Source organism: Xenopus laevis, chromosome 2S (genome assembly GCF_017654675.1).
Source record: "Xenopus laevis strain J_2021 chromosome 2S, Xenopus_laevis_v10.1, whole genome shotgun sequence".
In the NCBI taxonomy this organism is placed as follows: Eukaryota; Metazoa; Chordata; class Amphibia; order Anura; family Pipidae; genus Xenopus; species Xenopus laevis.
This window is the reverse complement of record NC_054374.1, coordinates 93297591-93321425: the sequence shown is the minus strand read 5'-3', so window position 1 is coordinate 93321425 and position 23835 is coordinate 93297591. Positions and strand designations below refer to the sequence as shown.

Genomic DNA, 23835 nt, shown 5'->3' with positions numbered 1-23835 from the left:
CATAACAGCTGAACAAAATAACAACTCTGCACACCTGCATCGCTCAAATAAGCACTTACTGTGTAAACTGAGGGCATACTGAACAGAGCTATAAATGACTGTGGTCATGCTGTCTATGTTGATGTAGCTAAAAGTCACGAGAGTAATCATAGTATAAGTATAGCAATGGAGACATGAGACTAGAGGCCTGGACCGGTCCAATCAGGTAGATATACACAAGACCTGTAACCTGACCAAGCCACTAAGCACTTGACATTTTAACCCTGAAATGGAATCATCATAAACTGAATGCCATTTCATCCTTAGTAAGGGGGTAAGGTGAGAAGAGATATAGAGAAACACAATTTGTAACCCACACCATGTCTGCATTTTCTACCCATAGACCACCCAATTACATTCTTTTTATGTGTATCCAACCAATTGCAGAACTTTACAACAGACCCAACAAGTGTTAGGGGGCCCAGCAGCACAGACAGACTGATGAGTTTCAAGAGAGGGACATCCCAAAAAAGGTCTTGCACAATGCTTAGTGACATGCTGTTACATCACAAAATAGTCTTGTAGCAGTTTCTATACGCAAATGATCTTGTAAACCAATTGTTACTAATAGAACATTCACTTCCCTTTTTAAACCTCTACCATTGTCGTCATTAAAAAGTTTCTAAATTACATAAATCTGAGATCCTGAAAGACAGGAATATAGAGGGTGGCATACAGTACATAAACATTAATGAAGAATTTCCATTCTGGGAATTACTTTACATGACATTTTCTTGTTACGGAAATAGAGCCAAAATTTATACTATAGATATCAGTTCTACCTTGTTGTTATCACACTGGATAATTGACAAGTGCCAGAGGCACATTAATCTCAAGTATTATACCTACCAGCATCCCAAATCAGCACAAAATGCAAAATTCACAACATAATTTATATTGTAACATAATTGTTAACATTGAAGATACACGGCCATCATACCTGCTTAAGCTTTAGTTTATGTAAAAAGATAAAAAAGTTTCTAAATAAATTTTCACTGGCGATTTTAGTATCGGTAACCTTGCATTATCTCAGTTGATGAAAGACCCTTTCTTAAAATTATCTTCCAGTACCGGTTTCTCAACTGGGGGGTAATTTAAGAAGAAAATCAAATATCTAAAACTCGGACGAATTTTACCGACCCGAAAACTCGAATCAAATTCTACAAAACTCTATTCGAGTTTTTTCTCAGAAAATAACTTGAATGTCAGGAAGGCTACAAACATCTCCAAATTGGTCACTGGACCTCTCCCATTGACTTATACATTAATTTGGCAGGTTTTAGGTGGCAAATAGACTAATTTGAACTCTGAAAGGGCCAGAGTTTGATAAAAAAAAAAGAATTTTTAAAAACTCGAATCAAGTTTGGATAATTCCCTAGTTGAATTTGACAGTTTTGACCATAACAAATTTTGAAAATTCTAATTTTCAATTCGACCCTTAATAAATCTACCACTAAATGTTTATAAATTAATTAAAAAAATGAAGTGACACATTTACAATGTAAATATGTATGGCTAGATGAGTTTAAACTACATTTACTCCTTTCACCCTATAATATATCTTCTAGGTGGCACTATGCTTGTCCTCTGCTGAATGCAACTCGGTTTGGTGACACCTGAACAAAACAGAAAACCCTTTGCAGAACATTATGCTCAAAACCCAGAATAGGGATAATCTCAACATGCACTGTATGTGTTTTCTGTGATAACGGTGATTGCCTGTGTCCTGAATAAAGCTCCATGATGAACGTAATTGCTGTTTTTCAATATTGGCCAACGGACTATCCACTATTGAGAAGGCTCAAGGTCAATAGCTAACTGAGACTGAAGTTTTGCTGCTGGGCCTCATGGAGGTCTGTAGATCCTAAAATCCCTGAAATTGTTCACATTCTAACCTCCTCTAGCCAGGTCCTGATGTAAAATGACTTTACATCTCCTGTGAATAATCCTGTATACAAACTGAAGTGTTCCTACATTATGTCTACCCAGTTCTTGAAAATTCTTGATTAGAATCAGCCTACTTAAGATTGCTAGGCTCTTTGTGGTACATTCCACTTGTACTATAGCTGCTAATAAAAACCTTCTATCATTCTTTTAAAAAAGATCTTGCTTTGGAAATTAATTTCACTGCATATACAGTATTAGATATCCATGAACTTTTTACTTATATCAAAAACAACAATCTTTTTGCAATATTCTCTCTGTCCTGAAAATATCTTTCTACCTTTAGTGTGGAAGGCATAACCCTGCCCAGAAAATAAACCTTATATTTATAAAAAGTATGAAAGTGGGTATCTCATTGGGGTAGGTGCAACTTCCTTATGGCTGCTAAGTAATAAAGGTAAAATGAAAGCCCAGTAAATTGGGGCCTCCTGAGTAGCATTCTGACAGGGAACAAAAGAACAATAACATCTATATTAACCATTTCCTTGTAATCCTACACCTGCTTCAATTTTACCAGCCATTGTGATTTTAGGTCTCCTTGTTATACTGCAGTGCACAAGAGGCATCTAGCTGAAACATGAAAATATTCTTTTTTGTACATACAGTACTATAGTTTTTTTTAATAGCAATGATCCAAACTCCATTCTAGAGTTATTTATTGAACTCATGTTGTAGTCAAGAACATACCAACTATTTCAGACTAGCTTATGGAATATACAGTACCTTCCCTACATTGTGTAACATATATTGCTAGAGAGCTTAACATCTGTCTGCATAGTATGAGCTCCATTCATTTCCCATGAAACTTTCCTTTAACTGTTGATCATTGCAGATTCTCAAGATGATCTTTTATGAAAGGCCTAGAAATTCAAAGTTGAAAGTTTGAATATTTTTATGGGATTATTGCAAAAGGTTTTTTTATTCTAAATCCGACCATGTTTATGATGTTCCTTTCAACTAAATAACGTCACATTTGTGACCACTGCTTCAAATTTGGACTTTAATATATTTGGCATAGACATAAATCAACTATAATGGAAACAATCCCCTATTATGCCCTGCTATAAGATAACTTATTTTGGTAAATTCTAGACAAACTCATTGTGTGTAAGGTCCATTAAATCACGCTTAAGGAATGGAACCCAAAATATTTTACCCTAAACAAACTGACTATGAAGATTTTCATTCATCCAGGTCATAGTATATCTAGTATAGGTCAATCTAAAAACAACTGGACTTGCTGAGTAATCAATGAAGACGTTTCACTACTCATCCGAGCAGCTTCTTCAGTTCAACTGACTCAACACCTCTGTGAGTTTCTTCAGATGTCACCTCTTTGAAGAGTTACAATGTGCCATTGTAAATGGATTAGTGGAAGAGTTTATATGCCGAGAACTTCCCACACCAGTCAGTTGAACTGAAGAAGCTGCTCGGATGAGTAGTGAAACGTCTTCATTGATTACTCAGCAAGTCCAGTTGTTTTTAGATTGACCTATACTAGATACCTAAACAAACTGATTGAAAATCCTCATGCATGTGTGGGGTTATGTGTTGGCCTTGACTAGGCAGGTCTACTCTTTGCACTTCTGATCTGACTAACTGACCCTTCAGCTGATGTTTTAGAAATCTGCTTCTCACTGAAAGAGACTTAATTTGTATTCACCACGTGCCATATACTACTACCTAGTAGTAGTGTATATCAGACACCACCCACAAAAAGTAAAAATTCTAGTGATCAGTGAATTAGGATCACCTTTTCCTTCCCACATACTCCCAGAGGCCCATTCATTTGCATTCTGTAAGCGTCATATTCTACATAGGGAAGTTAGAATGCCAGTAATGGTGTATGAGAATCACTCATTCCTTCACACGTGTTCAAAGAGGGCCATCAAGCTGATTCACAAAAAAATCCCTGAAGATTTACATTCATTTTAAGTAGGATTCTGAGAACAATAAACCCAATAAATAGACCATTACAAACACGATATCAAGTACCCTTGATATACTGTATCATTGCAGTGTTTCAAAAACATAAATGAGAAACATACTAGAGGTAAAGAATCTTATCACAAGACCGAAACAGTAGAATATCTGTTGTGTCTTTCAGAAGGAGATTACTTCCTGAAAAAAAATGCTTTATTGTGGAACTTTTGCAACAGAGCAATGTAGGTGAAACTGTTTCTGATCAGTCATGGTTAAGTGTCATTATTCAGTTGAGCAATTTTGTAGCTAAAGAACAGAACACTGTGCTATGTCTCAGGGGGATACCCTCAGATATTTTTTAAATTTTCCAATTTTATTTTAAATGAACAGCTAAGGTTTAAAACTTTATGTTTGCAACCAAATCACTTAAACACCTGGAGGTGCAGCGAAGGCAAGTCTGGCGCATGAGGTAACGTTCAGTAAAATGCGCACGTTAGTAAATTAGCGTAGTTACATCCATTCGCCATAGCGCAACTTCGTCTGTCTTAAGGGTGCGAAGAATCGCTAGAGTAGGTCCACGTCTCTAGCGAATTTATGCCAGCACCCGTTAGTAAATTGAGAATTCAAATAGGCGAATTTGCGCTAGCGTTAGCCGCTTCGCGCTTTAGTGAATTTGCCCCTATAATGGGGCCCTGTATTTAATGCCTGGCCTATGTTAGATGGCAAGGACATGGCTACTCTTCACCTGCTGCTCTTGTACTAGAGGTGCAAAGTAGAAAACTCTCCTGCCACAAGTCCAACCTGAATGAACACTAAAGGGCATGCCGTTGCACTTGTGCAAGTTGTAAATGACCCAATCATTTTGCATTGTTCTCTAATACAGAACTGTCCAACTGGCGGCCCCAACCCCCCTTCTGTGGCCCCCCACATGCTGTGTGTTTACCATGTGTAAAATTTAAAAGGTATCACTACAGAGATTAACTGGCCCCTTCATTGTTTAAACCTCTAATCCCCTGTATTATTCACACCTGTGATCCTTCTGTATTGTTCACACTTGTGACAACTCTATTGTCTATATACTAGAGCCCTGTACTGTTCACACCTAAAACCCAGACCGAAACTGTCCACATTGTTCACCTGTTCACACCTTATTCAAAATGCTAATGGGGCACCAGCACTGTGTCACTGTATGTAGTACATATTAGAATGATAGCTTTCCCTCACTGCTGCTTGTGTGTGCCATTCTCTGCTTACTCAGTGCTGCTTGTGTGCCATTCTCTGCTTACTCAGTGCTGCTTGTGTGAGCCATTCTCTGCTTGCCCAGTACTGCTTGTGTGCCATTCTCTGCTTGCCCAGTGCTGCTTGCCTGTGCCACTCTCTGCTTGCCCAGTGCTGCTTGTGTGTGCCATTCTCGGCTTTCCCAGTGCTCCCTGTGTGTGCCATTCTATGCTTTCCCAGTGCTGCTTGAGTGTGCCATTCTCTGCTTGCCCAGTGCTGCCTGTGTGTGCCATTCTCTGCTTACCCAGTGCTGCTTGTGTGTGCCATTCTCTGCTTGCCCAGTGCTGCCTGTGTGTGCCATTCTCTGCTTGCCCAGTGCTGCCTGTGTGTGCCATTCTCTGCTTGCCCAGTGCTGCCTGTGTGCGCCATTCTCTGCTTGCCCAATGCTGCCTGTGTGCGCCATTCTCTGCTTGCCCAGTGCTGCCTGTGTGCGCCATTCTCTGCTTGCCCAGTGCTGCCTGTGTGTGCCATTCTCTGCTTGCCCAGTGCTGCTTGTGTGTGCCATTCTCTGCTTGCCCAGTGCTGCCTGTGTGTGCCATTCTCTGCTTGCCCAGTGCTGCCTGTGTGTGTCATTCTCTGCTTGCCCAGTGCTGCTTGTGTGTGTCATTCTCTGCTTGCCCAGTGCTGCTTGTGTGTGCCATTCTCTGTTTGCCCAGTGCTGCTTGTGTGTGCCATTCTCTGCTTGCCCAGTGCTGCTTGTGTGTGCCATTCTCTGCTTGCCCAGTGCTGCTTGTGTTTGCCATTCTCTGCTTGCCCGGTGCTGCTTGTGTGTGCCATTCTCTGCTTACTCGGTGCTGCTTGTGTGCCATTCTCTGCTTGCCCAGTGCTGCTTGTGTGTGCCATTCTCTGCTTGTAATTCAACTTTGGCTCCCGCACACCCTTTGCTAATTAGTGGAACGATACCTGGTGCACAAAGGTAGAGGATCGGCCGCCTCACAAACAGTCTAGCAGAAAAAATCCCAAGGCACACAGGATAAATGCAAGCAAGCTGCCTTGCGTGTTTATTGCGAAGTGCAACGTTTCGGGGTCACGCCCCTTTCTCATGCTTGAGAAAGGGGCGTGACCCCTGAAACGTTGCACTTCGCAATAAACACGCAAGGCAGCTTACTTGCATTTATCCTGTGTGCCTTGAGATTTTTTCTGCCATTCTCTGCTTGCCCAGTGCTGCTTGTGTGTGCCATTCTCTGCTTGCCCAATGCTGCCTGTGTGTGTCTTTCTCTGCTTGCCCTACACTACCTTTGGAATGTAAGCCTGTTAGGGGTTTGTTCTTGGGGGTTTTTAGCATTTGGAAAATATTGTTAAGGGCCCCTAAGTTGTTTAATCATGTGTTTGGGGGTTGCTGTATTATCCACAGGGGAGGATGAGGTATATGGATTTAAGGGTATGTTTTAACATGACTTCAATTTTTCACATATGAGTGATGACGGATTCTCTGCAGTGAGCACCAACCATTTGGTTTTTTGGTGTGCTACCACCGTTAATGTGGATATGATCTTAAAAGTTCTTGTGGTAACATGGGTTTGGTTTACAGTGGGTGTGGTTTTAAAGGGGGAGTGGCCAACACTGACTTCTATTATCGGCCCTCCACCACATAGGCCAGTAAAATGTTGGCCCTCTGTACCACAGAAATTGGACAGCACTGCTCTAATAGATTTATATATGGTGGTTATATCCTTCATGAGGCTAATGGCACATGGCTCATTTTTTTCCCACTGGCTTATTCAGTGGTGGAGAATTCCTAAACTATAATGTAATGTTTTTTTTTTTTAACATAAAGCGCTGAGAAATATGTTAGCGTTATATAAATACATGTTAATTATAATAACTCACATGAATTCAATTTTATTAAAAATTCAAATATTCGACTATTTATCAAAATCGACTATGTAAACCTCAGACAAATTTTACAGACTCAAAAACTCGAATCGAATTCGACCAAACTGGATTCGTTTTTTCTCTGAAAGAAATTAAATGTCAGGAAGACTTCAAACAACTCCAAATTGGTCACTGCACCTCTCCCATTGATTTATACAGTAATTTGGGAGGTTTTAGGTGGCGATTAGTCGAATTTGAATTCTTAAAGGGCCAGAGTATGATAAGTCTCGAAAATTGAATTCTAATTTTTTAAAAACTCAAATTGAGTTTTGATAATTCCCTAGTCGGAAAAAAAAAAAGCCTGGCCCCTCAGGGACACATCAGGAGCAATGCACACCCTATAGGCAATCCATTCAGTGAAGAGAAAATGGGTAATGAAAAGGGGAATTATTGTACATAACTGATTACAGGTGCCAATAGGCATTACCGTTATGTAAATGGTTTATATTGCCCTAAACCAGAGGTTGTAGCAAAGGTTGATTAAAAATAATGTTTAGATATAAATAGATGTAAATAAGAAAATGTCTGTCAGAGTGAGAGTTGCTACTGCTCCATAGTGTTAGCTAACTGCTCCCCAAACGACAAATCAAAATCAACATCAGTGGGATCAGAAAAATACAAATTTATTCAGCATCATTCATTTACATTACTATTTTCACTTGATATAAAAGGCACACATAGTAAAAATTAAAAACATTTTATTAGACCACTATGGCTTTTGTTCACAAAATATACTACTTTAACAACCTTTCCAAATGTACATACTGTATACAGTGAAACCTTAAAGGAGAAGGAAAGGTTAAATCTAAATAAGCCTTATCAGAAAGGTCCATCTAAATATACCAGTAAACCCCCAAAGTAGTGCTTCTTGAAGTCCCCTGTCAAAAGAAACTATAATATAGCATTCCAGAAAATATAGCATTCCAGCTTGCACTATTGCAGCTAATCTATTGGCAATAAAATGCCTCTGTAGCTTTCCTTCTCCTTTAATTTTCACCCCCTGATTTTAAAGTTCTCTCATTTTACATTACTTTTTTGTGGTCCCAGATAAATACAGTATTATGCATAATACATTTCCCAGATATTACATTTATATTCTGGTCCACTCAAAATGTAAAATGGGAGTTGTACTGTATTCATCCCTTATTTACTATTGCTGGCACAGGCACTATTAGGAAAAACTCAAGACAAAGCAGTGGTGCCTAGGTGTACCCGGATCTAATGTCAAAAATACCATTGCACCTATCTTAATGAGTAGCTAGAAGCAGTGAGCAGAGGCACGCCTTTTGCACTGGCATTTCTGCACTGTTTCAATAAAGCAGTATGCAGTGTTTACCCCCCAGAATTAGAGCCTCATTGTGGGGGAAAATGGGTGTTAAACCTGGGACAATTGTGCTGCACCAAGTGCAACTGTGCAAAAATCCCTGACCACCAATGTTTTTTTTTTAACTTGTAGAGGGGGCCCCAACCACCAATGATTTTTTTAACTTGTAGGGGGGGGGCTGGAGAAAAAAAAACTTGAATCAAGTTTTTAAAATTCGTATTGAATTCGATTTAATTTCAATTCGAGTTCTCAGGTCGATTCAATTCACCAGAGTTGTAGAAATTCGATTTTTTCAATACATTTCAACTGCTCGAATTTCGAGTTTATGGGAATTTATAAAAACTCACATGAATTTGAAATTCGACCTTTGATAAATGTGCCCTTAATTATTTAGCATAGTTCGCTGCCTACAATTAATCCTTAATTAAACACATATACTGATGTGTTCCCTGGAAACAATACTTGTGATCCTCCATTTTCAAATAATTACAGCTCCTTTACAATGTGACACATACTAAATATTACTACTTCTGCAAAGTAGTCAGTTTGGACATACAAATGACAAGAATTCATCTATTTCATTCTTTACAATAATTGGCTTAGGATGTAATGCATGTGGTAGATAATGTGCCAGAGACATCTCCCAGGCATCTAAAACTAACACATTGAGGCTTGCAAACATAGACCTCATGACAGTGTCCAGTTGCAGGGAGAACCAATCACTGTTGAACAGGCTGACTTCAGGCCCAAGCTCCTGAACGTTGGCAGATCGGACAATTATAGATGTGTCAGGGCTACGCTCCAACAAGCGGAGGATTGCTGCTCTAATGTTTCTCAGTCTCCTTATATACACCACTACAGGAAAGGTGCTAAAATGAGACCATATGGTTATGGCAACAACAGTACTTTGGCCACCCACTATACCATCCAGTTCATTGGCAATATATCGTAGCTCATGGCTTGAAACAGTACTAAAACGTATAGGAGGCCCATGGCAGCGATACTTCACCATTATGTTATGCTCCACATCAATAGCCAATAAAGGACCCACATTTTTAGGACTTCCAAGATCAAATGTTCGTAGTCCTGAAAAAGAGAGAGAATAAATAAATTTAAATATAGGAGTCCAATAAAGATGACAGTGGTTCTCTTTTGAGATGGCAAACTGCAGGGAGGCTCATGCAAGGTTTCATTAGTTGCCTTCTTCTTTAGCAGATATGACCAGTTAGGGGGTGGGAGGGGGACACACCATTGTTTTACATGGATAACTGCATTCATATTTTCTTGCTATTTAGTCAACAACATTAATGTTATGCTACTACAGCAATTCAAGCCACAGGCGAGTACCAGATTTACAACCAAAACATATGCCTGTAAAAACCTACCCATTGTGAGGTTGTACCCTGCCTGCTGACCTGTGTCAGTCAGTGACCCAGCTACAATCAGTATAGTCTAAAGGGTGATGTCAGGCTTACAGGTCCCAATAGGTTAGAGAAATATTAACATTTGCCCTCCAGCTCTTTGGCACTATAGCCCTCCTCAAGCACAACACCACACCTAAGACTCTTCTGTTTGAAGCTATCTCTGACAAACACAGGTCAGTAATGCATGGCTTGGATAATTGCAAGGGACACTTCTGGAATGGGATATTAGCACTATGTAATAAAAGATGCAGGACCGGGTTATTAGTTACCTGATACAAACCCTGTCAGATATTCAAACCACTGCCTTATTGTTGAGTCTCCAAACAAGTGGACCACCTTTCCTTTCAAACAGTTAGTGATATCGTCGGGTTTGTTAAACTGCTGAATGTACGATCTACTTGACATCCAGTAATCATGGTAGTAATATCCAGAAGGCACAAACTTGGAACCATAAAAGAAAGCGTTATCTAAAAGAAAAAGAGACAAAAGTTCAGGGTAAATATGCATAATACAACTTGTATGAATGGATATTTTAATGTAAAACTTCCAATTTTTGTAAATCTAAAGTTGGACTAAAATGTGTAATGATAAAACCTACTGCTGGAGCTTAATGCAAGAATAACCTTCAAAGAGTACCTGTCACCACATTTCATCATGTTAGTCAAGCAAAATTAACTTTAATTACACTGTATAAATCATATGAATCTTGTTTCCTTTGGTCTGGGACGTCATAATTATAGCAAACAGGCAGGAGTGAAGTGACATCAGGAAGTGCTGAATGGAAAGTGAAAGTAATGCCTAAAGGCATAGAGGAGGGGCAGGCAAGAGAGATTTTTAAATGAGTTATTAAAACTATGAATGCTTTAATAAAAAAAGAATTTGGATTTTACATTTAATTTGAAAAGGACTTTAATTATACAGTTTATTATGTCTGGATGACAGGTTCACTTTAATTTGAAGTGTGCTAAGCATACTTTTTGTTATTGTTTTAATTAAGAAGCAGCTATGTTTTTTGTTATTTTGTTGCATTAAACAGAGCAATGACTGCAAATAAAAGTATTTAAGCTTATGAGCAGGTGAAAACAAATGACCATTCTACTGAGAAGCCATCTATAATCAGGTGCTCCTTATCACAAAGCCTAAGTGTAATGTCATAGTGGGTTTTCTGAACTATGCTGCTGTTGCCAGCTATTCCTCATTAAATATTTATCTATTGACCTGTGCTGTGCACCAGCAGCTAACCCTAACTAAGTCTATTGCAGAGAGGTGTGGGATGCCTATGTCTGTCAGGTAAGATCCTGGTGCATTTTTTTCCCAAAAGAAATACAGAATGGGAAACAAATTGTCGCACGTATAAAAATTGTCGCTCACATGAAAATTGACAATTGTCAAAATGATTTTGACGCCCATTGACTTAAATGCATTTCGCAAATCTTTCACCTTTTCGCAAAATTTTCCGTGAAACAACACAGATTCACCCATCACTACATACAATCAAAAATCATTACAAATTCTTTTCAACAATCTTATGTGTCAGTTATTTCCCATCTCTTAAAGGAATACTGGCAGGTTCCTAAAAAATAGGAACGTGACGGTATCAGTAAATAGAAGCTGCACGTGAAATATAATCTAAAAGCTCCCCAAAGCTTTCCCCAGCCCAGCGAACCTTAGTAACAGCCACCCTCCAACACCAGTAAATCATCTTGCTGAGTTGTTTCGGTCACGCTGGGCTGGGGGGCTGCGTGATCCCTCAATAGGCTAATTACAAATGAAAACAGGACTCCAGCCTATGGAGGGATCGCGCCACCCCCCAGCACAGCGTAACTGAAACAACTCAGCAAGATGATTTAATGGTGTTGGAGGATTGCTGTTTCTAAGGTTCGCAGGGCTGGGGGCGGCTTTGGGGAGCTTTTAGCTGCTTATAGTTTGCATGCAGCTTCTTTTCACTGATACCGACACGTTCCTATTTTTATAGGAACGTGTCAGTATCATTTTAAGATTGTAAGCTCATCTAAGCACTGGATGGCTTGCTGAAGCAACTTTAATAAACGATGAACATGATGATAAACCATGATCTAAACATATATATTCATGCCACCTATATTACAAATGTTTGATCCCTGTGGAAGGGATGTCCAACTAAGCTACGAAAATGCTTCTTTTTAGCACACAAATTATTTTTAAGGAAAACTATACCCCCAAAATTAATTCTTAAGCAACAGATAGTTTACACTATATAAAGTAGCATATTAAAAATCTTATCAAACTGTAATATATATTTAAGTAAATCTTGGCCTTTTACATCTCTTGCCTTGAGCCACCATTTTGTGATGGTCTGTGTGCTGCCTCAGAGATCACCTGACCAGAAATACTACAACTCTAACTGTAACAGGAAGAAGTGTTGAAGCAAAAGACAGAACTCTGTCTGTTAATTGGCTCATGTGACCTAACAAGTATAGTTTGTCTGGTATGTTTATGTGCACAGTGAATCCTATGATCCCAGGGGCGGCCCTTATTTTTTAAAATGGCAATTTTCTATTTATGATTACCCAATGGCACATACTAGTAGAAAAGTATATTATTATGAAAATGGTTTATTTACATGAAGCAGGGTTTTACATATGAGCTGTTTTATGCAATATATTTTTATAGAGACCTACATTGTTTGGGGGGTATAGTTTTCCTTTAATAATAAACAATTCAAACAACATTAGTAAAGTATATCACTACCAGGTATGTCATGAAATTTTGAAAGATCTTATATATGTGATGTTATATAATGATGCACAACAGATTGCCAGAGACAAAAATATATGTTGCAATGAAGCATTGGAAAAGAGAAGCTTTTGATATTTCCGGTTTCAAAACATGCATCGTATGAACCAGCAAACACTCTTGCATGAAGGGAGTAATAAGGTACTTAAAGGAGAACTAAACCCTAAAAATTAATATGGCTAAAAATGCCATATTTTATATACTGAACTTATTGCACCAGCCTAAAGTTTCAGCTTCTCAATAGCAGCAATGATCCAGAACTTGAAACTTGACAAAGGAAGTCACCATCTTGGAAAATGTCTCCAACACTCATGCTCAGTGGGTTCTGAACAGCTGTTGAGAAGCTGAGAAGTTTAGGGGTCGTCACAAATTATCAAGCAGAGTATTGTCTGTAATATAAATTGATGCTAAAAGGCTAACTTTTGATGCTAATTGCACTGGTTTCTGTGCTGCCATGTAGTAATTATCTGTATGAATTACTAATAAGTATTATGTTGTGACCGTTATATTCTATGGGGCAGATTTACTAAAGGGTGAAGTGGCTAAGGCTAAGTGTTACCGCCCGCAGGGACATCGCCAATTTACTATCAGGCGCAGACGCCAATTTGCATGTGCAATGAATCAGCAGAAAAGAAGATGGGGAACTACTGGGGCATCTTTGGACACACAAATCTTTACTGCTAAAAGGCTGTGGTTGCCTTGGGCTGGTTCAGAAGCCCAAAACATAATGTTCAACATTTCTAGCCTACTTTAGTTAAGCTTTAGTTCTCCTTTAAATATATCTTATGACCCAATTTTGGTCATATGCAACAACACATTTATACTGACTGTTGCACACATAATGATGATTAAGACTGAACAGGACAAACCCTTAGAAAAACATTAGATTGGGTAATACATGAGGTTTCCTCATAATAACAGAAAATTGAGCCATCTTAACTGCTCTAGTGACTAGCACTTGGAAAGGCCCAGAGAACAAGATATATTTCTGGCTAGGGAGGGGCTACTCTTTCTGTTAATAGCAGCAAATGGAAAATGCATGTCATTAATGACAGCGATTTTTGTTTTTTTGTAATGATACAATGATCATATGTGTTAAAATTGTAGATACTTGTTGAAGAGGATTTTTGATGACTAGGTTAGATCAGGAAATACTGGAAAATCCTGTAGTATTAGTGTCCTTGGGTTCTGTACATAAACCATTTGAGACTATGACAGACAAAAGAAATGGTTTTAAATACAAGTAGTACAGAGATTATAATTTTGTGACTATTCACACAGGGCAGATGTGAGATTAGAACTCACCACAGAAAAGCTTGCTCACTTTCTATTTTTTCCTATGGGATTTGCATATTTATCAAATAGTGAACTCCATTGATAAATACAATTCTAAAAGTCCCATAGGAAAGAATAGAAAGTGAGCAAGTTTTTCTGTGGTGAGTTCTAATCTCACACTTTGACAAATCTGCCACTAAGCATTTGACTGCCGTAGTGCTTTCAAGGTGAACACAGTGGTTCTTCCTTACATGCAGTTACATCTCATTCAAATGAATCGGAAAATTGCATATGGTAAACATATATATTCTGCGTATGGTTAACCATAGCGTCATTTTAGTGGACTATGAAAGTAAGCATTTCCAAATGATTTCTACCAAAGAGCACCATTGTTTGTTCTAGGCAGTAACTAATAATGAATCAGCAGGTAGCATTTACTAGTCATCTGTTTAAATGCAAGCACCTTATTAATTGCTATGGGTTACTGCTCCTGGGCAAACCTATTGCCTTGTATTACATATGGGGGTTAAAAAATATCGTTCTAGAAAATAAGTAGTTTGTATTTTATTAAATATAATCAATATTATAATTTTTATTCTCTATCGAAGGCTGTGTTTTGCCATTCTCTCAAACAGCAATGACAAGTTCTAAGCAGTTTTTGAACGATTTGGACAACTGTCAACTGTAGGAAAACATTTTAAATAATTTAATTTAGTCATTAATAGAGGCTCAATCCTTAATATTACTGATTCTTTGATTTGCTCCCAGATACCCAGAAACAAACAAGTTATCAAATTGTGCCATAACAAACTTTTATCCCTATGGAGAAAATGTTTATTGTTTGGATCTGGTTATATGGAAATTACCTAGATAATGTGGGATTAAACAGAGTTGTTATCCCTGCTGAAAGATTCAAAGCTTACCGTATCACAAATATGAAAGTTCACTTGTTTATAGCTGACATCAGAGATGATGAGAAAAGTTTTCCAGTGAGTTAATTTGGAATGTTTTGTTCACGTTTATCTCACTTTCCAGAGCAGTACAATGTTAGCCTTCAAATCACCTTGGTTTAAGGTTTTTCCTACTGTGCCTTCTAAAGAATCTGAACTGGCCAAAATACGTCTTGTATGTGCAGTAACAAATTAATCACATGTGAGTTAGTTACTGCACACTTGGGGGGAAATTTACCTTTGCCACTCTTCGCCAGGCATAGATTCGTCAGGGCTGCGGAAATTCGCAGGGAGCCGAAAGGTAGCGAAGTTGCACTAGCGTAAATTCGTTAGGCAAAGCGAAGTAGTGCTAGCAAAGACTAATTTGCATACAAAATTGAATGGACGTGTATGCTGCAGCGCATACTCCTATCTACTCTATTGAACTTCGCCTGGTCTCACCTGGCGAAGTAAACTCTGGCGAAGGAGGTAAAAAAAACAATCTTAGTAAATTTGCGAAGCAGTAGATGATAATAACACCAGAGTGCAACTTCGCCAGGTGTTAGGGCGAATTTGCTGGCGAATTTTCACCAGGGTGTTAGGGCGAATTTGCTGGCGAATTTTCACCAGGGCCACTGTTAGTAAATTGGCGAAGTTGCAAAATTACGTCATGTTGGTGAAAATTAGTAAATTTGCCCCTTGGGGCAGAAGCTGTTATCTATTATCCAGCAGTGTAGCAACACCATAGCTGATATTTTCAGATGTTATTTCCATCTACTGCTAGGATCCTCCCTCACTTTGTATACTGGCTATACTTTTTTTTCCTTGAGTAATCTGACACAATTACGCTTTCTAGTCTTGGGTCCTTCTCTATTTGACTTAATCTTTTGATCTCCAGAATAAAAAATGGCCACACATGAGAGCAATGTCAAACAGGGCATTTTGTCACCTGTGTTAAACAAGTTGTAGAGAAAGCAGTCAGGCTGTTTTATTTTTACAAAGATGATCTTCTGAACCACATGTTTAAGGTAATATCAGAATGAACATGGAATAATAAAGAAACACAGTTCTGAATTTACCTTTCATCCTACGAGGGTGTACAATCACTGTGTCAGGTCCACTAGCCAAAACTGGCACTTTGATGTTTATACCACTAAAAATTTAAAAGAAATGAGAAAACATTAAGTAGTTGAGCAGAGGCATTCATTTATCTATACACTTTAGAGCAGGGATCCCCAACCTTTTAAATCAGTGAGCAACATTCAGAAGTAAAAGGAGTTGGGGAGCAAGACGAGCATGAAAATTGTTCTTGGGGTGCCAAATAAGGGCTGTGATTGGCCATATAGTAGCCCCTATGTGGATTGTCAACCTAAATTGAGGCTCTGTTTGGCAGTACACCTTGTTTTTATACAACTAAAACTTGCCTCCAAGCCTGGAATTCAAAAATAATCACCTACTTTGAGGCCACTGGGAGCAACATCCAAGAGGTTGGAGAGCAACATGTTGCTCACGAGCTACTGGTTGGGGATCACTGCTTTAGAGAATACAGTATATAAATACAATTAGAAAAGATTACGAAGGAATGAGAAATATTTATATAGCACACTTCTCTGTGGGACTCAAATCGCTTTACAGCAATCCAGGCAGTCATGACAGGTGCATTAAGTATGCCAGTACACCAGGAATTGTCTAGGGTTAAAAGGAATTACCACAGGGAATCAAACCAGGGTCTCCTGAAATCCTGCATTAAGGCTGATCACAAAACCTCTGTAAAGTCGAAATAATTTAAAAGAAGTCTTTTCAGCCCCCATTTTAAGATCAAAATGAGGCAGGCTAGAATTTTACTGATTTGTAAAGTCACATATATATAGGCTTTTATACTGCTGCTCTACCTGTGAGGTTTCCACTTGTTGAAAGTAGTTGGTGCTCAACCAGAAATCCCTTTCCTTGCACAGGGACAAACGTCAGTATAGACAAACTCCAGAAGCACACCAAAAATAGAAGCTGCATGAAAATAGGTTATTTATTAAGCCCATAAGCATTTCACAATACTTGAAGGGCCCGGACGGGTCCGAAACATTGCCTTGTTTGTGAAATGCTTATGGGCTAAATAAAATTTCACGCACCAACTATTTTTGGTGTGCTTCTGGATTTTGTCTATATATAGACTTTTATGTGTTAAAAGTTAACAGTCACTCTTGTTTTTTGTTGAGTTTAAGAATCAGTTAAGTGTTAGAAATTAAGCGCTGACTTGCATGGTTTCTGCCAATAGTAATAATCAGGCAATTGGGCAACATTCAAATGTAAAAAAACATGATAAAAGTTCCTGGAAGTGCCAAGTAAATACTTAAAGCTCAGGAGGAATCACCTCAATTCCTATAATATATCTGTGTATGAACATCTTTCTTTTCTATCTCAGCTGTATTACTCTTAATAGAAAAAGTGAGCTAATGTGCAATATAAAAGAGGTGCACAATTAAAATACCTCTGAAATAAAAGACTTTCTTCAAATGTCAAGAGATTTTTCAAATAGCCTCCTTTTGCGTGGTTGATTCGACTGGAGCAGGATAATTTCTCAGGCTTGTAACAAAACCATGGCTCACCAGTCTGCAGGTCAGTGTAGTTACATACTGGTAGTTTTGTAGACAAACAAACATTGCAAGTTTTAGTTTCTGAAGTGCCACCAGAACGAAACAAACTCTTAAAGTACACTCGGTCAGGTTTTTCTTCCTGTAAACGCTGAAGAACCTGGATGCCTTCACTTGGGTGTACCAAAACCACAGACACGGTGACATTGCCAGGCCAAAATAATGTGAAAAATACGGTGTAGAATCCATTTTGGTGGTCCACTACCTTTCCAACTGCACCAGCTTTCAAAATAGGCGTGTGAATCCTGGCTTGAAGATAATCTCCACCATATTTTTTGGGGCTTCCTTCAAAATCCTGCACTCGAACAAGAACTTCCATGACGTCCCCAACCACAAATGTTTTTTGAGAATTTAAAATAACAAAACAACTATGCGCTGCATTGCTGCTCTTTTGGAATTCTATTTTTCCATGTGGTGGACCTGGCCATTCAAGAGATTGAAGTAAGGATTCCTGTTCTTCATGTTCTGATCTAGAAAGAACTTGTCGCTTGTAGTCACAAAAAGATTCTTTTGTTGCTGGTGAATAAGGCTGCCCTAAATGATCCGGGGATGCCTGGCTCAGTATTAAATCTGTGCTTTGATACAAATGCTGCCAAAAACACAAAGGGTAAAGTATTAAAAACGTAATCACAGTTTTGTTTAAAATTACAAATCACTTTGTGAAAGGCACTTAAGAATAGAATACTTATTTAAAGAGAACTAACTTTAGAACGTCCTGCTGAATATTGTACATACAGTTTTATGGTTTATTTCTGGTAATAAAGCAAAGGTCCTGTACCTGCTGTGCGTTTCTAATCTTTTCAAATTTACATCTGGCTATACAAACAAAGGTTTAAGGCTATAACACTTGGCTCCAAGGACTCTGTTCCTTGGTTAAAGGAACTCTGACATAATTTTGTATTATTGTATTTAACATTTTTAAGCTTTTATTTTGTACATTTTCAGAATTTCAGAAGGATATAATGTTAAAAGATAGAAACATTTTTCAGACAGTCAAGTGTAAAACAAAAATAAACCATTAAGAATTCTGATTCCCCAGTTCAATAAGTCATAAAGCTGCCAAATACAGTATTTATTCATTATGTGAACTTAACCTATAAATATAAATGTGGTCTTTTTCTAAAAAATATGATTTTATTATTTACAATACCTGTCCCGTAGCCTCCACATACATTGGCTCTCTTTGGCAACACAGACCAGTTTAATTTACTCTAATTTACTTTAATTTTATCCAGTGAACAATCCACTTTTATTTCAAGGATTGTGTGAAAAACGCACTGTTAATTAATGCTGCCTGAAGCATCTTATAGTAAGCAGAATACGAACATTTTGCCATGTTTTGCCATGTTTTTTGCCCCATTGAGCCATGTTTACCTCCTCTATAATTGTGGCGTTAATCCAATTTGCAGATTTATATTGAAGAAGTACATCCCCAACATTCGGTTGCAGGGAAGCTGAGAGTTGTAAGCCAACTACCCGGTTCTGAATTTTATGATGGTAGGCGGACATGAAAAGATTTTGGTGTGCCATGTATCCCCTGAAATAATCTGTCACACCCCATGGATTCTACTACAGGACAGTACCAGAGATTTTGATGCAGGCCTCTACTCAAAATAACACCAATGTATTTTTAAAAAACTTACCTCTATATGACTGATGTTGTTAACTAACACCAGGATTGCTAATCCAGTTAGAATTGCAAAGCATATTTGGAATTTGATATAATAACATCGCATTTCCATGGGTCTCTTCCACATCCATATTATACCTAGAAGTGCTTGTCAGAGCACAGTCATACATCAGATGACATATGTTGTTCAGCTTCTGTTATCCTGTTAATAAATCAGAACAAAAACAGGCAGTCAAAGTGAAGTTATTTAATAAAAACCTTTCCATGTCCTAAAGTAGGACTTTATCATCTCCAGGTCATTAGAATCACAAGGTTGTTTCTATTAAAGGAGAAGGAAAGGTTAAAACTAAGTAAGCCTTATCAGAAAGGTCCATCTAAATATACCAGTAAACCCCCAAAGGAATGTTGCTCTGAGTCCTCTGTCAAAAGAAATATAGCATTTATTTCCTTCTATTGTGTACTCATGGGCTTCTGTATCAGACTTCCTGCCTTCAGCTTAAACCTCCTTGCCCTGGGCAAGAGCATGCTCAGTTTGCTCCTCTCCCCCCACCCCTCCCTTCTCTACTGTAATCTGAGCCCAGAGCAGGGAGAGACTTAGGCAGGAAGTGATGTCACACCACGTTAATACTGCAGCTCCTATCCTAAACAAACAGAGAGTTTCTAGAGCTTTTTACTCAGGTATGGTAAAACATTCTACAGAATAAATATAGTGTTATAGCTTGTACTATTGTGGCTAATCTATTGGCAATAAAATACCTCCGTAGCTTTCCTTCTCCTTTAAAGCAGGTACAACATTCAACTTTGGGTTGCATGATGCAGTCACTGTTGTGGTCAGATTATACATATTGACACATGTAAACCTACAAAACTACATGTAGTCAGTTCAGATACAGCAGAGGACTCAGAGGTGATTTGTGATTCATGTGCTGTTCCCTTGAAACCATGGTTTATACCTTTGTAAATAACCAATACAAAAGTACTTTACTCAATAAACCACTATTCCCAACTCCATATATTTATGTAAATCGATGTGCCAGTCAGTCCAACACAGACCACACAAGCAATGACCAAAGATACATAGTTGCATTCAACTGTCTCTTTCTATATGGAGTAGTGCGCCCCCTACTGTAAAATATAAGGGTATTAGAAATCACCAATGAAGTCCATGACAATATAAAAGCACAAGGCTGAAGGTGAAATTACTTCTAAAATTCTCATATTACATAACAGGGATTACATTGCTTTTTACAATGCACAAGTTTCAGTGAGACATTAACACGTGACATAATTAAACATTGATTAGAACATCCCAAAGCACCATTTAAGAGGATATATAGTGAATAAAGAACCCCCTATTGTAAAAAAAATAAGGATATTATTAGCGCTGTGCAATATGTTGGCGCTCTAAAAATACATGTTAATAATAATAATAATAACATTATAAGTCACCAAGGAGTTCCATGAGCATATAAAAGCATGAAGGCCAAAGGCTGAGTGTCTTCTAATATCCTCTACTGATGTATAGGTCGGTTTTTACAGGATAACAAAATCTTCTATATGGTAGGGTCTCTTAGTAATACAATGGTTACTCACCACATCAAGGAAGTGGCCCAGGTGCACCGCCCTGGGCCCTCAGCACAAGGGGCGGATAAACCGAAATCTCGAATAGAAGCAGGCACTCAAGGGCAAAAACTTCCACCAGGCAGATGTTCCAAAAAGTGAAAAAGTTTATTGTGTCAAAACAGCCTGACGCGTTTCGTGTTCCAAACACTTAATCATAGGCTTTTACAGGATATTCATGGCTTTTGTGTATTATAACAGGATATCTATATATTATATAACCCTTATTTTTAAATATAAGGATATTATAAGTCACCAAGAGGGTTACATGACCATATAAAAGCAAATATAGAACTCAGAGGCAACATCTTATATCACCTGACTACTGTACTGGGTTAGCAATCAGCAAATTGACAGACCTATGAATGCTAGGATTGCAGGAATTGGCTGGAGGCAACCTTGTTGTCATGAGTAAATGTATTTATGCACCATATAAATTGAACAGAACAATATTTATGCACACGGCAGCAATTTAATCAGCAAAGTCCCCATAGTGTAATTAGGTGTAGGAAGAAGAGGTGTGTGCTTAGGGTGCAATGGCAGGGGCAATACGACCCTAGTTATGTGTTCCTTCTGTTTTTAATTTTGGTCCTGCCAGCTTCCACCTCCACTGCTACTTGGAGTAGGGTTGCCACCTTTTCTGGAAAAAAAATACCGGCCTTCCTATATATTTATCTTTTTTACCTATTATTAACAATAGGATCAACCATCATTTTTACCAACCAGGTCAGTGGCAACCAGACCCGGACTGGCAATCTGTGGGTTCTGGCAAATGTCAGAGGGGCTGCTGTAAGGTGCCATAGAAAGTCAATATTTATTGGGTTGGTGGGCGACTGCTCGGGCCTCTGTGTAATTGGAATGCCAGGGCCTATTGTAAATCCCAGTCCGGACCTGGTGGCAACCCTAATTTGGAGAGGTGCCAGGCAGGGAGCAGTGGAGGTGGAAGCAGAGATGCCAATCGGGGAGTAGGTCGGGGGGAATGAGTAGGGTTGCATCCTCGTTGGTATTATACCCGCCTGGTCAGTAAAAATTATGTTTGAAGCAAGTGTTATTAATAGGGGAGAAGGGTAGAAAATGCCTGGTGTTTCTTCCAGGAAAAGGTGGCAGTCCTATAAACAAGTTGCTGAGAGTTGGGGAGAATAAGACTGAGGGGAAGTTCATGAGCAAGGGTGTGGGCGGAAATCTGCAGTCAATGCCAGGACTTGCCTTGGTTAGTCTGCCTAGGAGTGTGTGAGAAGGGAAGTAGGTGGTGCTGCGCTGCATTACATTGTTTCCTGGGCAGGTGGTTTTTTTCCTACAAGGTAAACCAGCCTAGTTTTAAAAAAATGCCATATAAGCAGTTAAAGAGCACCAATGCAGCCCCCAGAGCTTGTACAATTCATTATGGTCAGGTCTGCGTTTAGGAAAAAAAACAAATCAGGTGACAGGTCAGACCGTTCCACCTGCGTTTATAGGGGTGCAAGTGGATTATTTCCTGCAGCCTTGCGAGCTCCACAGCAGTAGCGCAGAAGGGAATACACTGCAGCTGCACCGGACCCTTGTCTCACCTCTCCGCCAGTAGCTCTGACACGATGCCATGTTGGAATCAAGCAAGACGCCTTCAACGCCGTTCCTAATGTGAGCTGACTGCGGCGGCCATCATAACTGCATTACACCCAGAAGCAGATACTTGTCCCTCGTCCCCACGTACTGTCTGTGTGAATGCCGCAATAAAGTGCCGTTACCAAAACCCTTTATCTGCTTATAGGAACCGAAACAGAGATATGATAGGCCTTAAAAGAAGAGCCATCACAAGCACCGCTAGCTCCTCCTCCAGAGAGGAGGGGCCGAACGCTTATTCAACCTTACAATGTTTGGCTCTTTAGGACATGGACCTGCTCCAAATACAGACCAGGGTGTGGGGGCCATGCACCTCATTAGAGAGGTTGCCTTTTAATAAGGATGGTAGATAAGAAAATTATGGTCGTGTTATTGTAATTAATGCCTTCCACTGGCATTTAAAATAGGCCCTACCATTTAAAGTATACGGAGGCCCAAATAGACTACTTCCAGCCCAATAATTACTTACTGTATGTTATAGCTTCCCCAGCCCTCTCGTATTTTACAATTTCACTTTTTAGAAACAGGTGCGTTGCCCCAATGGATTACCTGGAACTTGGTCTGGCAAGTAGAAACTCCCTGTAACTCCCAGTAGAGCTCTAAAGGTGGCCAGCCAAACAAGCAGATCTGAACCCGACATGCCCACGAACGGCTCGTCTATATTGGGTGGAGCAAAATGATCAGATTACAATGCTGCGAATGGGCACTGACAAGGTCCTGGATCGCAGAAAAAAAAATCAAACTTGACCCATCAATATCTGCACATACACAGCACGCAATTTCCTTCCGAAAGGTTGTGTTGGATCAGATCCCACATCATTTATTTCGCTTTAACATGTGACTTAACAGTATAGCAAATGCCCACCTGAGTAGGAGGAAGTTACCCACACCTTTGGCCGTGTGTGTGAAAAAGCGTGCAAAAACTTTCCTGCACCATTTAAAAAAAAAAAAAAAAGTGGTGGATGGCTTAAAATGTGTAAGTGTTACATACATTTTTTTTTTCAAGCACATTTTATTGTATCTTTCTCAGTAGTGCACAGTTTAGAAGCAACACTACCAAACAACAAAGTCTTCTATCTCACTATAAAGCATTTGTCAAAGCCCCAATAATTATGTAAGAGCAGAACCTACAAACAAGTAATCACATTGTTATATAGCTCTTCCTTATACAGCACTAGGGTTAAATTCTCAGTATTCTTATGCTTTAATTAGTTATTTCTGCCAGAGTGATATTCTAGAAAACTCAGTGGCTTAAAGTGGACCTGGCACCCAGACACAAAAATCTGTATAATAAAAGTCCTTTTCAAATTAAACATGAAATCCAATTTCAATTTTTTTATTAAAGCATTCATAGCTGTTATAAACTCATTTGAAAAACTCAATTGTCAAATATTGTCTGCCCCTCCTTTATGCCTTAGGCAAAAAGGTGGGACAGAATTACTTTCACTTTCCACTCAGCACTTCCTACATGTCACTGTTCTCCACACATTCCCCATTATCTTCACCTTAATAACCGTGTCCACAAAATGGCTCCTGTCTGCTTGCTATAATT

The 23835-nt window shown here is 38.9% G+C and overlaps 1 protein-coding gene across 3 annotated transcripts; it reads right to left on the bottom strand.

Annotated features, from left to right (window-relative positions):
* Positions 1 to 7666: 7666 nt before the first annotated feature.
* On the bottom strand, positions 7667 to 23643 carry nxpe3.S (neurexophilin and PC-esterase domain family member 3 S homeolog). 3 transcript variants are annotated; one of them, XM_018249704.2, is made up of 6 exons: positions 22833 to 23643; positions 19078 to 19266; positions 17272 to 18023; positions 15866 to 15939; positions 10077 to 10274; positions 7667 to 9469 (listed from the first exon to the last, which is right to left on the bottom strand). In XM_018249704.2, the coding sequence occupies exons 2-6, from the start codon at positions 19189 to 19191 to the stop codon at positions 8925 to 8927; spliced, it is 1683 nt and encodes a 560-aa protein (XP_018105193.1). In that variant the 5' UTR covers positions 19192 to 19266; positions 22833 to 23643; the 3' UTR covers positions 7667 to 8924. The 3 variants fall into 3 exon arrangements, with proteins under 3 accessions (XP_018105193.1, XP_018105191.1, XP_018105192.1); XM_018249702.2 differs by lacking the exon at positions 22833 to 23643 and adding an exon at positions 22232 to 22788; XM_018249703.2 differs by lacking the exon at positions 22833 to 23643 and adding an exon at positions 20658 to 20718.
* Between the last annotated feature and the right edge of the window lie 192 nt (positions 23644 to 23835).

Bases quoted from the DNA above. Each gene is read 5' to 3' on its own strand.
- nxpe3.S (XM_018249704.2), bottom strand. From the start codon at position 19,191: ATGTGGAAGAGACCCATGGAAATGCGATGTTATTATATCAAATTCCAA. The intron at 18,024-19,077 runs GTAAGTTTTTTA...TGTTTTTGGCAG, and splicing joins ACAACATCAGTCATATAGAG to CATTTGTATCAAAGCACAGA. The intron at 9,470-10,076 runs GTAACTAATAAC...TCTCTTTTTCAG, and splicing joins TCTGACAGGGTTTGTATCAG to GACTACGAACATTTGATCTT.